This window comes from Panthera leo, chromosome A1 (genome assembly GCF_018350215.1).
Source record: "Panthera leo isolate Ple1 chromosome A1, P.leo_Ple1_pat1.1, whole genome shotgun sequence".
In the NCBI taxonomy this organism is placed as follows: Eukaryota; Metazoa; Chordata; class Mammalia; order Carnivora; family Felidae; genus Panthera; species Panthera leo.
In genome coordinates this window covers 210,392,957-210,415,732 of record NC_056679.1, presented here as the reverse complement: position 1 = coordinate 210,415,732, position 22,776 = coordinate 210,392,957, and the positions used below count along the sequence as shown (strand labels likewise).

At 38.8% G+C, this 22,776-nt stretch overlaps 1 protein-coding gene and 1 long non-coding RNA gene across 4 annotated transcripts in view; one reads left to right on the top strand and one right to left on the bottom strand.

The window, feature by feature from the left end:
* LOC122227588 overlaps positions 1-22,776 on the bottom strand; it is an 81,761-nt gene that overhangs the window by 51,464 nt on the left and 7,521 nt on the right. The gene's annotated exons all lie outside the window — the stretch shown is intronic.
* IL7R (interleukin 7 receptor) overlaps positions 7,541-22,776 on the top strand; it is a 28,989-nt gene continuing 13,753 nt past the window's right edge. Inside the window, exons 1-2 of one of the 2 annotated variants that reach the window (XM_042952185.1) lie at positions 7,541-8,042; positions 13,253-13,391. In XM_042952185.1, the coding sequence (XP_042808119.1) occupies positions 7,961-8,042; positions 13,253-13,391 (221 nt within the window). In that variant the 5' untranslated portion in view covers positions 7,541-7,960. The remainder of the gene's footprint in view (positions 8,043-13,252; positions 13,392-22,776) is intronic. The other variant, XM_042952177.1, reaches the window with a different exon arrangement.

Sequence of the window (22,776 nt, the reverse complement as noted above, 5' to 3'; positions counted from 1 at the left end):
ATGCATTTTATTCAGCATTAGCAAGATCAAGTTGTTCACCTCCAGTAGAATAGGGACCAAAGGTAAAAACAAAGTTGAGCTACAGGAATAAGGAATCACACTTCTTTTTAAAGTTTTTTTTTTTAATGTTTATTCATTTTTGAGAGAGAGAGAGACAGAGTGTGAGTCAGGGAGGGGCAGAGAGAGACACACACACAGAATCCAAAACAGCTCTAGTCTCTGAGCTGTCAGCACAGAGCATGATGCAGAGATCGAACCTATGGACTGCGAGATCATGACCTGATCCAAAGTCAGCCGCCCAACTGACTGAGCCACCCAGGAGCCCCAGGAATTACACTTCTTGCACAACTGAGCATTCTTTGCAGCTAGAAAAAATAGTGCAATATTCACACGGACAGGGACAAAAGCAAGTTGCAGTAAAGTGGGCTGGGTATTCAAGGCTCGACTGAATGTACCAGGAATCTCTTGTTTTACAAAAGCTCTCACAGACCAAGTAATTTTAAGTAACATCTTAGCTCAGCTACCTGTAAAACTGCCATGACTTCTGAAACCAAGTCTGTGCGCAAACAGTTAAACTTCTCTTGGGCTCACTCTACTTCTCTCTAGTAAGAAAGAATCCAGATAAACAACCTCCTGAGCAACCCCCCCAATTTCAGTTTTAAAATTGTGTGATTCTTGGGGGTCAACTACATTAATTAATTTGGGATTTTCTTCTTTCCCCATTCTTTTTCCATGGTTGACTTTTAGTTTTGTCTGGGGTTTGACACGAGTGGTGGTTTCATGATGTCATGTCACCAGAGGAATAGCGTGGCCCTTGAACCCATAGTCTTCCAAAAGTGTTTCATTCTTCCCTGGCATCTTCTGAAATAAGCTATTTTATCCAGACCTCACACATGTTACATCCCATGCATCTTCTGAGGCATCTGAGGCTCCAGCTGGTCCCCTACACCTTCGGCATATAGGATTTGTTGACAGTGGCCCCTAACCCATAGCATCTTGGTGTCATATCCACACAACTCTCTGGGATGCAGAAAAACAAACAAACAAAAACATCAGGCTTCTCCGTGGGGCCTGGAGGCATGCAGGGACTTTGTGAGACCAGCTCAAGACTTTGTGCCCAACCACCCTTGGCAGCCATCTCTACTCTGTTCTCCAGTGTTCTAGAGGCTTGGGGACACCTGTGGGATGGTCACTTCAGCATGTTGGTGAGAAATGAAGCACATGTCCCTTCTTTCTTGCATCCCCCAAGCCTATTGAGGGACCTTCTCCTTCACCTTGGACTTATATCCTAGTGTAGGGAGGTTTTAGGATTCTGGGCTCCATGTCATGAGTGGTCTCTCTTTTCTACTCACTTTCTGTCCCTTTCCCTCCCTCAGTTACAAGCTCTGTATCTAGTTATGAGAGAAAGAGAGGGAGAGAGGGGTGTGGGTGAGAATGGGTGTGTGTATTGAATTGGCTTCAGATGATGCAGAGAAAGGAGGACATGTCTTACCTAAAAAAAAAAAAAAAATGCTCTAAATTTTTCCCACCTTATAGAGTGTGCCTTTGAAATTGAAAACCAAAAAATTGAAGTCTCTGTTTTCTAGTATGATAATTTTCACTTGAGGCAGTAGAGACCTGTTGGAGGAGGGTCATGGGGTAGAAGTTAATAAAAGGGGAGATACATGGTGTAACATTTTACAACATCGTCTGCTACTTTTGTTTCCCTCTTGATGAATGCAGATGGTGGAGAAAACTTGCAGGCACTAAATACCTATGTGACAGTCACTGAAGCATGTACTTCAACCACAGAATGGCCCTCAGAATTAAATATCATTCCCCCATTTTGCTGATGAGAGACACTAGCCAGAGTTGAATAGCAGGCCAGGTGTGATTCCAAATCCATGCCCTCTTGAATAGAATCTAGAGATTTAAAATTTAAGACATGGACCTCATTCATTTTCCAAACAAAATCTAACACAGAAAACTACACTATAAAATAGGTTTTAAGCAGTAGGAATGTTACTATTCTCCTGGCTCTGAGTATTCTCACATTGTTTCCTTCAGTCCCTCAAGTACAGTCTGTCCATAGTGGGGGAACAAGGAGAAGGATTTCTTTTCCCTATTTCCAACCCCATCTGAATGGCCATTCTCCTCCAGGACTTAAGAATTACCTGACACTTTGATGGGGAGAAAGCCAGACTGTGTTAGAATCTTGTCCTTGTTGGAAAGTTGGAGCGGAAATTGATGTCTGTGGTGAAGTGAAGCCCTCGCCATTTCCTGCGGGAAGGATGGCTGGTGGAGCTCTGAATTATGGCATTGTGTAGGGTCCCCCAGCGTGAAGAGAAGGGAATCTGACTCACTTTGCAAGGAGATCCCAGGTATTGGCATATGGTTTGCAGTTGTGGGTTCCATTCTTTTCCACCTGAGCTCTCCCACTTGGTCCCTGTCAGCCTGGGAACATTCCCTCTTTCCCTGCCCCTTCTCTCCATTTTTTCTCCCTCAAAGTGGACACTTGTTTAGTCTGAGGGATAGAGGAAGTGATATTTGAGAGGGCAAAGGAGTTGACAATCCTCTCCTTTGTGACCCTATATACCCCACTCTTCTCTTCGAGACTCTGGCTTTTGAATTCAAAAGCCAGGAAAGAACTCTCTTTTTAAATGTTTTCAACTGCCACCTTTCTCTCCTGAGTGAAAAGTTCAGAATGTGTGAGGAGTGGGGCATGAGAAGAGCAAAACAGGAAAGGAAAACCCATGGGTAGGAGTAGGGAGGGAGCAATGATTCATATTTCCCAAACATCACCATGCTGGAGATAGACTTACAGCATGCTGGTTCAGCTTCCTCCTTTCCTGCCTACATCCCCTGTTACCCCTAAGGCCTTTATGAAGGACCTCTGAAAACTTGGGCACACAACACTGCCCAGAACGATCTGAGACTTTACTTAAAATAAGATTTTGCCTTGCTGAAAGACATTGTAAAATAACCAGTGCAGGCAAAACCCAGCTTCCCATGATAAACTGGAAAAAAAATGAGTCCTTTCAGTGAAAACACAAGTAAAAGATGTACACTGTACAAATTTAAAATTCCCTGCCTGCTGCCACCACCTTTATTACTTTGCATTTACCCAAAATAAATGCCCTCCTTTCTGCTTCTAGTAGTGGAACACAGTTCAGCCAGAGAAAGCACACAACTTGGCTAAAGTCAAGAAATAGACTATGCTGTTTGTAAGGAGGAAGAGAGTTGCTTTAGAAAGTGCACACACAGTGCTGAGACAGAAGAAAATGATGAGAAGCCTCCTCGGGAGTAAGGCCAGCCTCCTTCCAGTCAGTGTTAGTAGAATAAGAAAGGACAGCCTTTTCTCATCTGCCCAGAGTAGGGAAGGTGGTGACCAGCACAAATACTTGATGCTTGAGTTGTATTGTGTCGGACATAAACTCCCGTCACCTGCCAAAGAATTAAGAGAACTAACCAGGAAACTCAAATCAAGAGTCTCAGACACAGCTGCTCACGTCTTGTATAGTCCGTGGTCCCCATGAGGACAGCTCAGGTGCTTTATCATGGTGTCTCCCCCGAGCCAATGTATTGGAATTTAAATATTTTTGTCACAGTCCCATCTGAGGTTCTAAGAAAAGAAAAATCTTTTATCTCCATGTATTGTTTGGAGTTTCAGGAGATGCATGGAGTACCCAAATTTGGAACCCTAGCTCTGGAGTTTTACTGTTCCTTAAAGCCTCTTCGGATCAGAGACCTGAGATCAGAGAAAATGGGCCTGGTCTGAACTGTTTGTCTGTTGGTAAGGGTCTGAAGGGACAGAGAGACCCACGCTGTGTTCCAGCTGTCGGCAAAAGCAACCAGACCTGGAGCCATTGCCAAAAGGCATACCACTTTCCTCAAGGACTGGCATTCTGGTTCACGCTTTTACCAAAATTTGAGCATGTATTGACATCAAAACACTCTCTGTCTAGTAGAAATGAGCAAAGAGTGAAAAATTAGCAAAGACTCCATTTTTGTTGCATTCAAAGACAGAGACTAAAGTCTTGTCAAGGCGAAAATAGCTCTTCAAACTCTGCCCAGAAAGAACTCGTTGCATGACATGACAGCAAGGCCGGGGGCTGAAGATGCAGGGTAAGGAGGAAAGGGAAATGAAAGAAGAGCCACAACAAGGAAAATGCTGTGCTCCTGGAAATGAAACTTCGTGATGCTGGGACTCCCCCTTAGGGCCCTAGGGACTGACTCAGCACACACTGGTAAAATGCTAATGACAATTCATTTAAGACTAGAGCAAGATTAGGGCTCCCTACTGCCACCCTCACCTACTTGACAGCCTTGGGCATTTTTATTCCTCCTTTTATGCCCTATGGTCCTTGGGGGTCCCCAGTCATTCCACTAAGCTGGCCTCGATTTCTTTTTCCCAGCATGTAGGTGCTCAAGATTGTTTCCCATCTCATGGGTAATATCTGTTAATTAAGGATTAGATAAGTGACAGGGATGGGGGGAACTTATACAGATTTCACAGAACATATTTTGGAACATTCTGAGTATTTTTTCAAATATCAGATTTTTCCCAGGATATTTCCATAGCAACATAATACTGCTTATTATTACTATCGTAGCTGTTGTTGTTTCACTTTATTGTCCTTCAGTCTTCAGTCACAAGGTGAGTGACTTTTAAGTCTTTCTCACTTAGGACAAATTACTCAATGTTAATGGCTGTTTTATAAGCTTCATATAAAAACTGACTCTGAGAAGTGCTTTTGCCCTTGAAACAGTTTGTTTCCCAAGGGTGCTGAAAGAGATAACGCATTGGTGCCTGTCCCACTAAATTTATAATTTCTGTCAAGGATGGAAATGAAATTTCTGGTCCTAAGAGATGAGTCCAGATAATGAAGATTAGTAGTAAAGATTCTCAGCCTGAATTTGCCCAGGAAAATCTTCGTCCTCACTGACTGGGAATAAGAGAGGAACCTGGAACTTCTGGGAGAGGACTTCTACCAAGAAAACAAAAAAACAAAAATCGAATAAAGGGTGCACACACTCTTCCAATGCCACCCCCCCCCCCTTCCTGGAATCCCAAATCTAGCTAAAAGATATGTTCTCTGAGTTCTTCAGGACTCTACCTATTATACACAAAGGGCATGTAACTTATTACAGTAGGAAAATGAAAGAAAAGCATTCTATGCTTTCTCTGTTTAATAAATAGTCTGAATGATCACACACACACACACACACACACACACACACACAGCGTCACACACAAAGGAAGAAAGGAAAGTTATGACCAACTGAATCTGGGAGTCTTACAAGGTTATTGCATTCTGCTTGTGTATGAGAAACAATACAATGGCTTTCCTCTTCTATGATCCACCACATCATAGGAGGACAACGTAGCAGAGAGGGAAGAGAGAAGATAGTGATGAAAGGAAATGATGCGAAAAGAGGAGGGAAGGATGTGTGCTCCAACCAGGTTGCTGTGTCCAAGGATCTGCTTTGTCCTCTGTCCACTGCTGGGATCCTGGCTTCTCAGCTGGAGGCTCTGGTGCCCTGAGCGTCTTTCCTGATCTGCTTTTCTTAGCTCTCCACTTCTCTCAGGGACAATAATGACAAAGCAACAAGGTGAATGTCTCTCATTTGGGGGAATGGGTGGAGCAAGGCAGTTCTTCCTCAGCCTTCCTAAGTTTCAAAAGACTAGCAAGACTGGTGAAGAAAACAGAGAAAGCACCATTGTTCCCCAAGAATCTCTAGAAGGACTGACTAATGAGCCTTCACGTTTCTTTGAGCTCCCCACGCTATATCTAGGTTTCTCTCTAGGTCCTTCAGCATCTCCTGCCCCACCCAAAAAGAGTAAGTACACCAGTGGAAATCCCCTGAGCAAACTAGCACATGCTGTACCAAAATATTGTGTCTTGGCTTTGTTCTTTTACATCTTCACAACTAAAGGAAAGAGATACAATCAAAATGATAGTCCACTTAAATGATAAACAAGAGAATTTAAAGAGACACGACTCAATTACTCACCCATAGAGTGAAAATCTGAACAATTCATGACACCTGGGTTGGTGGATATATATATAATTCATGGTTCCTCCTCTAACACTTATTTAGCTTATGAGAATTTATAATTGTATCTTTCTTGAAAGGATATTCAGCTCAATGCACAAAATATACCAATTGTTGTGAGTCAGACTCATGATTTTCTAACCAAGCTTTCTAGACAAGATTAGAAATGAGGGCAGAAATTATTATCTGATGCACAAAATTGTCACTCTTTATTTGGCTTGAAATATGTTTGAAAATGCCAAAAGTAGCCCTTAGCAGATGGAGGATATAGATTATGCCCATTCAGTCGGCTTCTTGCAGAGAAATATCCCTTGAGTTTGCAGTCCAGAGTGTGATCTTCTGAACAGGACATCCCATCTCTATCACTGGATCTGCCTCAACACTGAAGACAGGCTTCTAGAGACTGGTACAGATGCCTTACTTCTTTTCTTATTTTATGAGATTGTCACAATAACTGTAATGGTGAGTTAAGTGAACTCATGCAGCTTTCAAAGACTCTCTGTTTTATGCACGGGAGGGTGTTGCTCATCTTTGCTAATTTAGCCATTTTTATAGTCCTGTAGGGCCAATTCTACCCAATATCTATGAATCAAACAGTTAAGTACACACTGCCTACTCATCATTTCGGTACTCATCACCTAATAATTGCAGTCTTGTGGCTTTTTTCTAAAAGAGAGGCGAGTGGTGTTTCCTAGTTTGAATCCAGGTGATTAGCCAGTGGAAGACCTAAGCAGACCTCTGTCTTCCAGAAGGCTTCCTCTGCCTGTTGATAACAATGATTGCTATGAACCGTCATTTGAATACTAATAGCAGTTTAAAGAAAAAGATCCAACAATTCTGGGGAAGTCAGTTAGGTTTCACAAGTGTCACTACTTTAACCCTGAGGCCGTGTTGGGAATAGTTTTGATTGACACACAAGTTTAGAGAGAGACTGAATTATCTTTGTCATTGTCTCAGGCTTCTGCCCCTTATATATATTGTATGTACTAGTTTGGTTTGCAAATGCCATATGTTCCTGAATGTGTGGAAATCAGATTGTCAGAAATAGAATCCTATTAAAAATACATTGAGAAAATAACTGTTTATCTATTAAACAAGGGATCGACAGTTTTTTTCTGTGAAGGACCAGAGAGTAAAGATTTTACGGTTTGTGTGCCATACAGTTTCTGCCGCAAGTCCTCAGCTCTGCTGCTGTAGCACAAAAGCAACCGTGTTTCAATAAAACTTTATTTGCAAAAATAGGTGGTGGGCCAAATTTTGCCCTTTGGCCGTAGTTTGCCAACTTCTAAACTAAATAAATAATTCTTGAATGCCTACTTTGATCAGTGAAGTATAAGTATTAGGGATACACAGAAAACAAAATGAACATTTGCTGTTCTTGCGAAATTCTCTAGTGTATATGTTCAGAAATTGGAGATGATCTATTTTAAAATAATCTGCAATAAAGTACTTAATAAAGTGCAGAATCTTTCCTTAAAGCAAAACTTACCCCAATCAATTGATTAGCTCTGTAAGTTTACAGTTTTGTTTTGTGATTATTTTTTGAACTGAGCCTTATTCACACTCTAGAGTCTCAGGTATCTTGGACTATATTTGAATGTACTACCTTATTCTGGAATAAGCACAATAAGTTTGGGGACTTACAGGAATACCAAAGAGGTACAATAATTCAAATGCTCTATCCCTTCATTTCCTCTACCTCTGCTTACAACAGCAATACTTTTACTCAGACTTCCTGTTTCTGGCACTTGCCTTCTTTTTTGCTGTGTTTATACTTCCCCCTGTCTGTGGTTAAATAAGTATAAAGTGCTAAAGCTGTAGATTGGTGCCTCTCTCTCTCTCTCTCACTGGTGTTCTGTCTCTCATTCATTCCTACACACAGGCTCACACACCTCCCCTCTCCTCTCTTTCTCTCTCTCTCAGAATGATGATTCTAGGTACAGCTTTTGGTATGGTTTTCTATTTACTTCAAGTCGTTTCTGGAGAAAGTGGCTATGCACAGAATGGTGAGTCATTTCTAACTTTTCTTTAGGATTTCAGGTTATCTCTAGCATATGCTTCGGGTTACTTAGATCCCCAAAGACCTGATCTGGACACTGGGTTGGAATGGAGTTGGAGAATTACCATATATTCTGTCATTTTTCTGTCATTTGTAAGTTCTAACCACGGGGACAGGAGGCCAGGAAACAATACTGTGGGTGGTATAAAGTCTTAGAATTGTCTAGAAAGAATGCATTTAACTCTATAAATGTGGATCTTAAATGTTGGTCAATGTTTCTACTCTTACAAAAGGAATACCCATATAGGTGCAATGGTTGTGCTTGTTGGAGAATCTCCAAGGTAATTTTACCTTGTTAAAAAAATCAAACTAGATTTATTTTGTTTAGTTTTTTAAGAGGTTCCAAAAGCATAACTCTCATGATAAAATAGTTTCCAGAAACAACAGCTTTGTCTGCACTTACCATCACCATATCGCCAGCACCTAAAAGTGTCTAGAACGTAGTAAACATTCAATATTTGAATTGAATATTTGAAAATTCCTTCAAAATACTTCAGTTTTGATATTTATGTGAGATTCTTACTTAGTGAATAATTGAACAGAGAAAGATCTGTATTAGTTGTCTCCTAAAAATATATTTAATTGCCTTCATATCAACACATTTATCATCATATAGTAATTCCCTTTGGGATCCTTGAAATACTTAGCACCTACAAACCAATGCTATCTACTTAGGAACTAGGTCATAATGACAACACAACTGTAAACAAAGACAAAATGGCAACAAGAGGAGCCACCTGGGAATTTGAACAACCCATTTGTTCCCGATAATTAAGCTCTTTGGCTCTAAGAGTTGAAAAGTATTTTCCTATCAAAGATACCAAAGACATCAGCTTAATGATTCAGCTTAGATATGTTAAGTCGTGTAATTACTAAGGGTGGAAATCCCTAGAATATTTTCACTGAGGGAATTGTCAGAAAGCTGACATTTTTCAGTGTGACCATATATGAATCACTTTGTGGGGATGATCATAATTCCTTGGTACATGTCCCCTTATGTTTGCACAGATAGCTGCTTGGCAGGTAACACCTAATTCTTACTCTTTGGAGTATAATATTTTCCTTCTATTTCTCCCTGATGGCCATACTTTTTAAAAAAAAGAAATAAGAATTCTAACTGAAAGCTGAGTTTCACTTCAACTTTTCAAATTTCAGTTTTATTTAGGATATCTATAACCACCCATCCACATTGATCACCTCAAAATACTTTTCAGTTTGGTGTGTATAATAATCCACTGCTCTTTGTTGAAGGATTAGTTTGTTGATAACCATAAGGATGATAAAGAGAAGAAAGGGATATCTTTTAATAATCCAAACCATGTATGTTTTTGATCAACTAATTCCTTTCAACAGGAAGACTTCCAGACCACACGGCCTTGTCAATAATGCATATTTAAAAAAACTAAATTTTTATAGACAAATATGCTTAGATAGTATTGAAAGAATAGTAAGTTAACTCACTGTTAAAAATTTCTATGTAATTTCAAAATCATAGCAATAATACCTTTGACATAGAACTCTTTCAAAGGATCCCCAAAGGTTTCATGTAGATTCTTAGAATTAGAATTCTTGTGTTACCGTTTCATTACTTATTTCTCAAAAACAGAAAAATGATAATAATCATAACTAACCCTTATTTGGTGCTTACTATGTTTTTTTTTTTTTTTAACGTTTATTTATTGTTCAGAGACAGAGACAGAGTGAGAGTGGGGGAAGGGCAGAGAGAGAGAGAGACACAGAATCTGAAGCAGGCTCCAGGCTCTGAGCCTGATGCAGGGCTCAAACTCACAAACCACAAGATCATGACCTGAGCTGAAGTCAGATGCTTAACCAACTGAGCCACCCAGGCGCCCCAAGGTGCTTACTATGTTCTAAGCTAACTCTTTGCATATATTTGTTCAATGATTTCTCATATAATGTGAATTTCCATATCAAAACACTGAGGTGTAGAGAGGTTGAGTAACCTGACAGGGACCACAGTTACAAAGTAAAATAGGAAGAATTTAAACCCACATCTGTCCAGCTCTGGTGTTGGAGGTTTTAACCACTGTGTATAATACTCTAAGAATTTTTCAGCTTAACTGTTGGTGGGAATGCAAATTGGTGCAGCCGCTCTGGAAAGCAGTGTGGAGGTTCCTCAGAAAATTAAAAATAGACCTACCCTATGACCCAGCAATAGCACTGCTAGGAATTTATCCAAGGGATACAGGAGTACTGATGCATAGGGGCACCTGTACCCCAATGTTTATAGCGGCACTCTCAACAATAGCCAAATTATGGAAAGAGCCTAAATGTCCATCAACTGATGAATGGATAAAGAAATTGTGGTTTATATACACAATGGAATACTACGTGGCAATGAGAAAAAATGAAATATGGCCTTTTGTAGCAACATGGATGGAACTGGAGAGTGTGATGCTAAGTGAAATAAGCCATACAGAGAAAGACAGATACCATATGGTTTCACTCTTATGTGGATCCTGAGAAACATAACAGAAACCCATGGGGGAGGGGAAGGAAAAAAAAAAAAAAAAAAAAAAAAGAGGTTAGAGTGGGAGAGAGCCAAAGCATTAGAGACTGTTAAAAACTGAGAACAAACTGAGGGTTGATGGGGGGTGGGAGGGAGGGCAGGGTGGGAGGGAGGGCAGGGTGGGTGATGGGTATTGAGGAGGGCACCTTTTGGGATGAGCACTGGGTGTTGTATGGAAACCAATTTGACAGTAAATTTCATATATTAAAAAATAAAAAAAAATTAAAAATTAAAAAAAAAAAAAAAAAGAATTTTTCAGCTTAGATCAGGTAGAACATTCTCTTTGTAAAATGCCATGCAATTTTGCAAGTTGTTGAGGGGAATTTTTCTTGGTTACAAAGCAATTTTGCCCAGTAACATCTCCTAAAGAGCCAGTAAGCTGTTTCTCAAAACATAGCCACTTTAATTGTATGACTAGTGTTTTGTATATTGTATAAGCATATACATCAGACACACTTCACCAGACTGGATGGCTAAGGGTGGTAGGAATGCCTCGTTCTGCTGGTGCTCAGCATCTGCTAGTCTATGCTCTCCGGTTTATCTTGTATATTGTATTATATTGTATATTGAAGAATTTTGGACACAAAGCTGATCCACAGAAGTATGAATCCAAATAGTAATGTAGGTTCTGTTGTACAGGATTGGTGGAAGATTTGAAGAAGAGAAAACCTCAAAACAGAGTGAGGACTGCTGTGTAAAGGCAGGCTACAACCACCACTGTTCCACTGAGAAAAGGTTTTAGGAGACGAGGTTTTAATACTATCAGATTGGGAATGAACATGGTTTAGAGTGTGAGCCCTAAATAGTGGGTTGCCCCTCATTATTTAAAACTGTCATCAGGGAGCACCTGGGTAGTTCAGTCAGTTGATCGTCTGACTTTTGATTTTAGCTCAGGTCATGATCTCATGGTCATGAGATCAAGCCCCATGGCAGGCTCTGTGCAAAGCATGGAACCTGCTTAAGATTCTCTGTCTCTCTGTCTCTCTGTCTCTCTCTCTCTCTCTCTCTCTCAACAAACAAACAAAAACCTGACTGTCATCAGGAAGGGGTCTATACCCTACTGAAATTACATAAGGAATCTTTGCTTGTGGCAAATTGTAAGCCTAGGAACGGTCAGATAGAGCAGCACCCACAGCTTTTTATCTTGATGTAGTCTTTCAAGATGTGTGGCTTTGACTGAACCAACCTGTCACTCATCTAGTTGGTCCACTCCACTCACAACCAGCTTTACTAATTTTCCCACAGAACTACTTGGTAATTTAAGTAAAAAGGACCTTCAGGACACTCAATGGGTTTGATTTTAGTATATTCTGTATCCTATTTGAAGCTCTAGAAGCTTCTAATTTCTAGTATTGATGGGCCAAAGTGATTTTTAGTAACAATGGACCTAGAAGCCATCATAAGCTCACACTTGATTACTCTGAGAATGACTTCAGTTACTCTGGATTTTCTCAGGTCTCAGTCCAAGTATATTTGCTGATACGTTTTTTTCTATTAAATATTATGAAATATAGATACAGAATGTCTATGGAATCTTAAGGACCTCAACCCAGTTTAAAAAATCGAATACAATCTATGAAAAACTGTACTTACCAAAAGTGACTGACAAAAGATTCTGGCTCACTACATACTTTCAGAATTCTGATAATATCTTAAGATACAGTATCTATAGAAGAAGGATCTATAAGCACTGAAGTAATACCTATAGGATTTGTGGGAAAGTCCACCAGATCTGAGTCTCAGCAGATCTAATCTAATCACATTTGCCTTAGTAGCTTAAGACAAATTGCTTTAAATAAATATTCACACAATGGAGATAATCAATTGTACTTTTAGTTGGAATTCCTATTCAGGTAAGGGAAATCTATCCCTTAAAAAAGTGAACTTCTGACTGTATGATAGCTCTCATCTTCCTTCATTAAAAAAATACTTGGGAGGAAATAAATGAAGATTAGTAATAAAGTTAAAGGCTAGGTAGCATTTGAATAATAGAGATAGTGTATCTCTTATTTGAAATTCACTAACAGAAGAAATTATAGTGTAAAAAAGAAAGTGTATGTTTAGTATTTTATTCTAGATCTCTAATGCACTAACCCAGTGTCAGAGGTATTTAGAAATATTTGGAGATAGGAGCACTTGGGTGGCTCAGTGTGTTGAGTGTCCAACTCTCCATTTTGGCTTACATCATGATCTCACGATTCATGGGTTCCAGCCCGGCATTGGGCCCTGCGTTGACAGCTTGGAGCCTGGAGTCTGCTTCCGATTCTGTGTCTCCCTTTCTCTCTCTCTCTCTCTCTCTCTCAGAAATAAATAAACATTTTTTAAAAAGAAAAAGAGTATAATGTATTTAAAAATGAATATTTGGAAGTTATTTATTAATTTTTATGATTTTTTTTCTTCTAGAAAAATCTGTGCTCTTTAGGTTTTATTTTGGTTTGGATTTGGGATCTTTTCTGCTTTGGTTTTGGTTTTTCTGTCTTTTGCCTTGGGCTTTTCTTCTTGAGATAAACTTATAACAGCTCCCTCATGTCTGCCCCCAAAGGCTGCCATTTCATTAAGGTCACTCCAGATTTCAAAAGGATGCACTTATTTGCCCCATTAACAGCTACAGGTTTGTTCCTCCCCAGGAGACTTTGATGATGCCGAACTGGATGACTATCCATTCTCGTGTTACAGTCAGTTGGAAGTGGATGGATCCCAGCACTTGCTGACCTGTACTTTTGACGACACAGATGTCAATAGCACCAATCTGGAATTTGAAATATGGTGAGGAATATTGGCTCCTACGGGTGCCTGGAAATCCTGTCTCTCTTTTCATGTACTAAGCAGCAAAGGAAAGAGTATGGAGCATAATTGTCAAGTACTAAAATCGAATGAATTCCAAAAACTTCCTGAAACTCCTTGTTCTTCACCAAAATACTCCAGCAAAGATACTTTCATAGGTTCTCCTGTCAGTCAGTCCTTGCTGGTACAGCAAGCTGATGGTATGGAACTTGGAGATCTCCCAACCCTCCTGACTTCATAGCAGACTTTAGCATTTATTTTTTTTTTAATATTTTATTTAGTTTTGAGAGCAAGAGAGACAGAGCACAAGCAGGGGAGGGGCAGAGAGAGAGGGGGGAGATACAGAATCCAAAACAGGCTCCAGGCTCTGAGATGTCAGCACAGAGCCCGACGCGGGGCTTGAATTCACAGACCATGAGATCATGACCTGAGCCGAAGTCGGACACTTAACCAACTGATTCACCCAGGCGCCCCCTTCATAGCAGACTTTAAATCTTGCTTTCTTAGAACACTCCTCCCCCAAAATTTATCTGCCTGAGACAATCTAGTGTCTTGCTGCACTCTGGAGGGCTGTTGCCTGTTTTCTAATCCCAATACCAGCACCGTCTTAGCTTTTCAACCTAAAGCAAGCTATGGAACTCATGTAGGCCTCAAGTTCTTAGCCTGTTAAATGAGTTGTACAAATTCATAGGGAGGTTTGGATAAATAAATAATGTAATACTTTAATAATTGAATTAAAGGGGTGCCTGGGTGGCTAAGTTGGTTGAGCATCCAACTCTCCATTTTGGCTGAGGTTAGGATCTCATGGTTTGTGAGTTCGAGCTGCACACAGGGCTCTGCGCTGCCAGCATAGGGCCTGCTTGGGATTTTCTCTCTCCTTCCCTGTCTGCTCCTTTCTGTCTCTGTCTCTCTCTCTCTCTCTCTCTCTCTCTTTCTCTCTCTAAATAAATAAACTTAAAAAAATAATAATTTAATTGGAAGACATATCCATTATATAATTATTGGGAAAGAGGCATTAAAATAAAAAAATCTATGAATACAGACCTAACTTCCACCTTCTTGGCACAGTTTGACTCTAGATGGTACCCTTAGTATCAGTTTTCCAAAAATAAGCATGAATAATCTGGCTCTTGTTTTCATAAGGCCTCAGGGAAAAGGCAAAGAAAAAAAGTAAGTCTCTCTCTGGTTTGAAAGTTTGGTGAAAAACTCAGAGAGTTTTCTTCTCCCTCCATAAACCATCTCATTGCTTTGGGTTACTGTCTCTGATGACTTGAAAAAGATACTCCAACATGAAATTCTAACTTAGGGCTATCTCCAAATTCATATCAAATGCCCTAAGTAGGTTCTTACCAAGAAAAGGGAGTCAAGACCCACTAGTAGTAAAAGAGGGCTTCTTAAATTCAGTAGACTCTCACCAATCCCCCTAATATATGGTCTAGACAAGCCCTAAATTCCATGCCTTACATTAAATTACAGGAGCTTCCTGAATGTGCTCATGCAATGCTTCCTGATGCAGTCATTCGAGAACACAATCTTGGACTTGAATTCCATTGTGTGTTCTCAGCCTGCTTCTTGGTTCACTTCTATAACACACTTTCCAGGAATAAAATCTGTCAGGAGAATAGGAATCTACGATGTCCAGAATCTATACTGCAACTAAACTACACTAAAACAGGCAAACAGCTTATTCCAGCCATGTGCTCCTTTTTATGGACAAAATACCCTCCAACAGTTATGTGACTTTGGGTTCTCCACCACGCTATTTGGTGGACAGCAGTGTTCGTATAGTTTCTCCTCAGGAGGCTGAGGCTGACCTTTCTGTCCACTTTCACTCACACCACTTCCTTGACCACTTGAACAAACTTGCCCACTTCCTTTTGCAAGTCTTTTGATTACTTCTGTCATATTATAATCTATCTGCAGCATCCATTGGGGGTTTGCAATTGGATTTATGTATTTTGGTTGGAAAGGGATTGTCTTAAGACATGTTTTCAGTGTGAAACACTAAGTATGAGGAGGTTAAGGTGCTTCTGGAGAGCATCTGTGTTTGTGAAGGTATCCACACTTTGAGGGGGACTTTCATGCAACTCCTAATCCCAGGAGGAACATTGTTTCTCAAGTCAAAGTCACTTGGAGTGCTGTATTTGCCTACGAGGCTAGGTTGCTTTGCCAATGTAACTAGTTTCATTGGAGCTTTCTGTTCCTTTAACATGTTTATAAAGAAGAAATTGGAAATCATTGAAAAATGTACTTTCTTCTGAAGTCTTTTCACAGGTGGAATTGTTGACAGAAACCAGATGCTGTTTCCCAGCAGGCTTGTTAGGGGCATATTCCTAGAAGAGTTTACCACCTGCCTGATCTGGTCACCAGTCTCCCAGGGTTAGAAACCAAATTACTTGGTGTTCAATGAGAGGATCCATTTCCCAGGAATGGACTTGGATTAGCCAAAATCACAGAGTTATATTACCAATATGCCAATTGAAGATTTCACACTGATAGATACAATTATTATAGATACCCAAATATTCACACTGGGCTCAGGACCAATAGGAGTGGGTGTTTGGGGAGAAGAGGAACAGAGTGGACCAATGGAGTATATGTCAATATAAATCCACTCTTACTGAGGGATCTGAAAATTTTTTATTCACCAGAAACTTAACCACCTCTCAGGTACCTGGAATAACACAACAGAGGCACTAAAAGCAAGCAGCTAAGTTAGAATCCCCATAGTAACACTTAAGGGGCTCTGTGACCAAGGAGTTGCTACTTAAGCTCTCTGATCATAACAACCACATTGCATTGGGGTGCTTGGCATATGGTCAATACCTGTAAATAGTACTTAATTCTCAATGTAGATTGATTTTTATTAAAAATGAGATCAAAAGGTTGTTCAGTAAATATAGAAGCAAAACAAAGGAAATTTATTTGTTGGTTTTATGACTAGAGTTAGTTGGGGCACCTGGGTGGCTCAAACATCTGACGTCGGCTCAGGTCATGATCTCGCGGTTTCTGAGTTCGAGCCCCACGTTGGGCTCTCTACTGACAGCTCGGAGCCTGGAGCCTGCTTCAGATTCTGTGTCTCCCTCTCTCTCTGCCCCTCTGCTGCTCATGCTCTGTCTCTCTCTGTCTCTCAAAAATAAATAAATATTTAAAAAAATTTTTTAAAGTTTACAGTTATTTGGTTCAGATCTCAAAGTGCTTAATGTTTTAAGACTAGCTACCAGCACTTAAACATCTAGGTATCTCTTTAAAAATCAGATTTGATAATAGCAGGCCCATCCAGCAAAAGGGCCTGAACAGAATTCCTGCTGCTTCTGTGGATGAACAATTAAATCTCAGCCCTGAACGTAAGCCCACTTTTTGCATTTATGTTACTTTCGTAGACACTGGGGGCACTTGACTTTGGGACCCTGCTTTCTAGGTGCTTATATAAGGTCCATAGTCAGCTCTCGAAGGCAACTGATTTTTTTGTTTGTTTCCACATTCTTGGGAGCATCACAGTCACCACCTACAGATAGCACTTCCTATATGTCATTTTTAGTTTCTATGATTTACCACCAATGTCACAGGCACCCTGCCAAATTTATCTCATATTGTAGAGTTACCTAGCAATATCTGCCTAGCAATAACCAGGGGTTATTAATTTAGTCCTTCTCCAGTAAACCATGCTAACTTTCAAAGTTGCTAAATATTTTTGAGATAGAGTCTGTCTTTAGAGGCCAAATGAGGAAAAAAGACTACAGTTTTTGTTTCTGTTTTTTAATGTTTCCATGTAGATATCTGTCTGCCCCATCAGGAGAAATGCATTTATCAAGCTAAACCAGACAAGATTGAAAGAGATTTAGGAAGCTGGAGCTAAATTGAAGAAGTAGGCACTATGGTCTCCCCAGGAGTCTCTCCCTCTTTTCAGAACAAGAGGGTTTGTGTGAGTGGATTACTGTTGATGCCCTCTGGGAAGGTCGTATAGGCCCAAATTTGTTGGCCTATAGTACTACTGGGGTCAAAAGTACATGAAAAAAAGCCACCCCAGAAGTAAAGCCAGTAAATCACTGAAATAGTAATTTCTAAAAGTTTATTGAGCACGCACCAAAAAGACAGTTTGCAAACCAGCTGTGCTCAAACTAAAATATAGAATGAGGCTCAGAGGTATATTGTTATAAAGCAATTTATATAGTGTAAAGACAATGAGTGTCTATTCTTTACAATGATTGACTATAATATTAGAATTTTCTTAACCAAAAGGAAATTGGTTGGTGGTTACCTCATATCAATTTTGGCAAATGGTTTAAGTTTTGCTTATGATTTTCAGAGGCACAAACAAGAAGTGACCCAGGTTAAGTTAATCTTGCTTGTCTTGTAAAGCAAGCTAAAATAATATTTGCATATATGACGAACTTGTTTTGTCTGCTCAGGGAATTTTCAAGTGCGGTCTCTGTGTTTAATTTTAACATTGGATACTTGTGGTGCTTTTTTCTGCCCCCAAAATACCCTAGAATTTTGGGTATTTCCAACAGAAATATAGTGTGATCCATAAATGTGTGAGCCACATATATAATTCTAAGTTTTCTAGTAGCAACATTTTAAGAAATAAAATATAAATAGGTGACATTAATTTAATTTAATATATCTGATTTAACAATACACTTTAATATACTATATCCAAGATATTATCACTTCAACATGTAATCAATATAAACACAAACATTAATGAAATATTTTACATTACTTTTTGCATCTTCAAAATCTGTTGTATATTTTATAGTTAGAGCACATCACATGTGATATTTCAAGTGTTCAATAACCACATATTGGGAGGTGGTTATTGTGTTGGACAGTGTCATTCTAGAATACGTCTAACCTTAATACATATTTAGCAACCAAGGAAATTGTTTCAAATTAGGTAAGTGAGTTGAAATGAATTACATTGAATTGAGTTGAACTCATGGGGAATACACTAAGTTTCTTCCATTTGCCTGAAGCCAGTGTCATTGGCACAAAGAAGATTGTCTATTCCAGGCCATAGGTTCTTCTTAGCAACAAACATGGCTTCCCCTCCACATAGGGTGGCTCCTGGAATTCAGACCCCTTAAAAGGATGCCCAAGCTCAAAAGTCAGCCAAAGGGTGATCCTTTATTTATTTACTTTTTTTTTTTGCTCATTTATCTTATTTTCCAAAAAGTGGGAAAAAACCAAGAATGCCATTTTAGGTTCTTTTTAAACTTCTAACAAGACGAAAAACTTGCTACCTGTTAAGGATTTATAATTGAATATTGTACTATGCTTCACTTAAAAATATATTGCAAACTCATTGACTGAACTAAAAGGCATTGGCTTTCTAATTTCTCCACATCATATGTTTACCAAAATTCAGAAATGGGATCATGCTCTAATTCTCCCCCTCTATCTTTATCAAATTATGAAATGTAGGCTATCTTCAGAACTGTCCATATGACATTCCTCCCAAGTTTGTTCCCTGGTATCCATCTGGCCCAACTTAAAAATTTGCTTTTAATATTTACTCTACTCCAAGGGGGAAAACCCAGTTAGCCCAATGAGGGACACACTCACTAGAAACTCCAACACACTCACGTGCACACACATACACACACACACACACACACACACACACACACACACATTTAAAGCCACACAGCTGCATACCCTGAAAGATTAACAGTTAACAAAAAAACTATAATTGGGGGAAGGTGGCAATTTTAAGGGATGTTCCACAAATAGTAAATATATTTAGCCAATTAATAAACTTAAAATTTCTTGACCCATCTCTTTGTTTGAATACAGGAATGTAAGTAGTCACTCAAAGACCACAGCAGCCTAGAACAGGGAGATTGTGCACCTACAGCCGAGCCATCCTCCTCAGATTTTAACCCCACACCCACCTCACCCCAAGCCACACAGACAAGTTCTTTCTGCTCAGAATCCAGCAACAATCCTGGAAAGGGCTCACTTGAGCACATGTTGAGGAAAGTGTACGCACATCTAATTTACCAAAGAAAACCAACACATTCTGTACCGTAGGTAGCAAAGGACATTTTTAGAATATATTCCCTGTGATATTTTTTAAAATATCTGGTTAATGAAAAGAATTCTTTTCATGTAAGCAAACTCATTTTCTTTTTTTTTTCTTTTTTTTTTCTTGCTACAATCCCCACTTCCAATTTGAGCCAGCTATCCCTCTTTTCAGGACTATTTGGCTGGAAGAGCATATAGGAAAACAAATTGGTAATCATGTTTATCACAGGAGATGGAAATTAAATTGACGATTGGAAAAGAAAGAGAAATGAGTACTTTTATTTTTATTTTGCATTGTTTAATTATTGTTGCAATAGGTGTACATACTTTTCATTCTTTCTTTCATACAAAACATTTCTTTTACCCTTCTGTCCCCTTCTAGCCACACATCCCCTGTGAATAATCCATCACCCTTTGGGTTTGCCAGTTTCCAATACTTCTTATAAGTGGAGTAACACACTGTTTACTCTTTTCTTTTTGAGATTTATCCACATTGATGCATGTTTCAGATCTCATCTTTTCAATTGCTGAGTTTTCATTCCACTGAATGAATATATCACAAATTTGTAATCCTTTCTCCTTTACATGGATATTCGAGGTTTTTTTCTTTCCAAATTTGAGACTATTAATTTTTAAGTCTCTGTTAAAATTTTTGTACAAATTAGTTTGTTCATTTCTCTGCAGTAAAAACCTCAACGTGGAATTACTATATCATAGGCTCGGTGTGTATTTAACTGTAAGAAACTATCCAGCAGTTTTCCAAAGTGGTTATACCATTCTACTCTCCCACCAACAGAGTGTGAGAGCTAAAGTCATCTCCAACATTTGGCTTTGAAATAGTACCTTGTGATTTTTATTTATGTATTCCAAGTAACAAATCATGTCGACCATCATTTTGCATACTTGCTGGCCATTTGCATGTCTTCTTGTAGCAAGTGCCTGTTAAAGCCTTTTGTCCTTTTCACCCAATTATTTATCCTTTTATTGTTGATGAGTATGAATTCTTTATATGTTCTGGATACAATTCCTTTGTCGGATATCTTCATTACAACTATTTTCTGCCAGTGTGTAGCTTGCCATTTCATTTTCTTAAGGTGTACTTTAATAGGCAGAAAGTTTTCATTTTGATGAAAGTCCAATGTCTTTTTTTTCTTGTAAAGGTGCAGCAGATTTTTTTTAAGTTTATTTATTTTTGATAGAGAAAATGTGAGCTGGGGAAGGGCAAAGAGAGAGAGGAAGACACAGAAATCTGAAGCAGACTCAAGGCTTCAAGCTTTCAGTACAGAAGTCTGACTTGGGGCTCAAACTCATGAACTGTGAGGTCATGACCTGAGCTGAAGTCCAAGGCTTAACCCACTGAGCCACTCAGGTGTCCCTTAAGTTTGTTTGTTTGTTTGTTTGTTTATTGAGAGAGAATGAGAGAGACAGAGAGAAGGAGAGCACATGCGTGTGTGTGCATGAACTTATGTCTGTGGACAAGCATGGGAGGGGCAGAGAGAGAGGGAGAGAAAGAATCCCAAGCAGGCTGTTAGTAAAGAGCCCCGCCCAGCCTCAAACCCAAGAACTGTGAGAGCATGACCTGAGCCAAAAGCAAGTAAAGAGCCCCACCCAGCGCTCAAACCCAAGAACCATGAGATCATGACCTGAGCCAAAACCGAGAGTACAACGCTTAACCCACTGAGCCACCCAGGCACGCTTTTTTTTCCCCTCTTTTATGTTTCAATGTTTTGTGTGTCATTACTCCCTTTGTCCCCTCGTAAAGTCAAAAACATATTTTCTTATGTTTTCTTCTAGATATTTTGTAGTTTGAGCCTTTACATTTAGGTCTATAATCCATATCTAATTAATTTTGCATGAGATTAAGGGTCATATTTTCCCTACATTTGTTTACTTGTTCCAGGACAATTTGCTGAAATGATTTTCTATTTCCCATTGAATTGATAGAGTACTTGTATTGAAAATCAGTTAACCTTCTATGTGTGAGCCTATTTCTGAACTCTTTATACTTTCTATTGATCCTTTTATTTATTCTTACACCAGTGCTAAGACTGCCCAATTATCATAGCTTTATAGTAAATTTGAAACCAACTGCTCTGAATCTTACATATTTGTTCTACTTTTTTCAGTGTGATTTTGGCTTTTCTGAGATTTTTGTATTTCCACATAAATTTTAGAATCAGCTTGTCAATTTTTTTTTTAAATCCTGCTGAGATTTTGATTAATATTACATACACCAAGTTAGGGGATATTCCCACATTCTTACTACTAAATTTGCTAATCCATGAATGTATGTCTTCATTTATTTAGATCTCCTTTAATAGCTCTGAGGAATGTTTTATAATTTCTATTTCAAAGGCCTTGAACATCCTTTATTAATTTTATCTCTAAGCATTTTATGTTTTCATTGGTGTCATAAATGGAGCTGTTGGTTTTAAAATTTATTTTCTAATTGTTTGATACTAGTCTGTAGAAATATAATTGTCCTTTATATTCTTACTTTGATGAATTCAACTTACTAGTTCCTGTAGTTTTGTTGGAGAGTCTATATAATGTTGTCCACTAATAAAGAAAGGCTTTTTTTCTCTTCCTTTACAACCTGGATATGTTTTTGTTTGCTTGTTTGTCCTGTTTTACACACTGCCTAGAACCTCAAATGTTCTACCTCAATTACTCAAATGTATAGAACCATTTGAGTAAAAATGGTGAAAGTGCATATTCCTGTTTTGTCTGTATCTTAGGGGAAAATGTTCAAAATTTCACCATTAAGTATGATGTTAATTGTAGACTCTTCCTAAATTTCCTGTTTCAGGTTGAGGAAGTGTTCTTCTATTAATAGTCTTGATATCATCCTACAGGTCACTGAGATTTTGTTTTTTCAGACTGAATATTTCTATTGATCTATCTTCAAGTTCAACAACCCTTTCTTCTGCCATCTTCAATCTGTTATTAAGTCCTTCCAATACACTCAGTACATTTTTAAAGATTTTAGATTTACTTGTCAGTTATAGCATTTTCATTTTGTTTTCTTTTATAGTTTCCATTTCACCACTAACATTATGTATCTATTCAATCATTATGACCATATCCTTTTTTCAGCCCTTAAACATATTTACAAAAGCTGCTTTAAGGTCTTTTTCTGCTAATTCTAAAATCTGGTCACATTAGGGTCAGTTTCCATTGACTGTTTTTTGTCTTGACTATGGGTCTCATTTTTCTTTTCTTAAGTCATTTGTAGTAGCTTTTGACTATAGAAAAGACATTATTGACAACAAGTTTTCTGGATTCTGTTAACTTACTCTGCCAACTGTTGATTTGAACTCTGTTAGTTAACTTGACT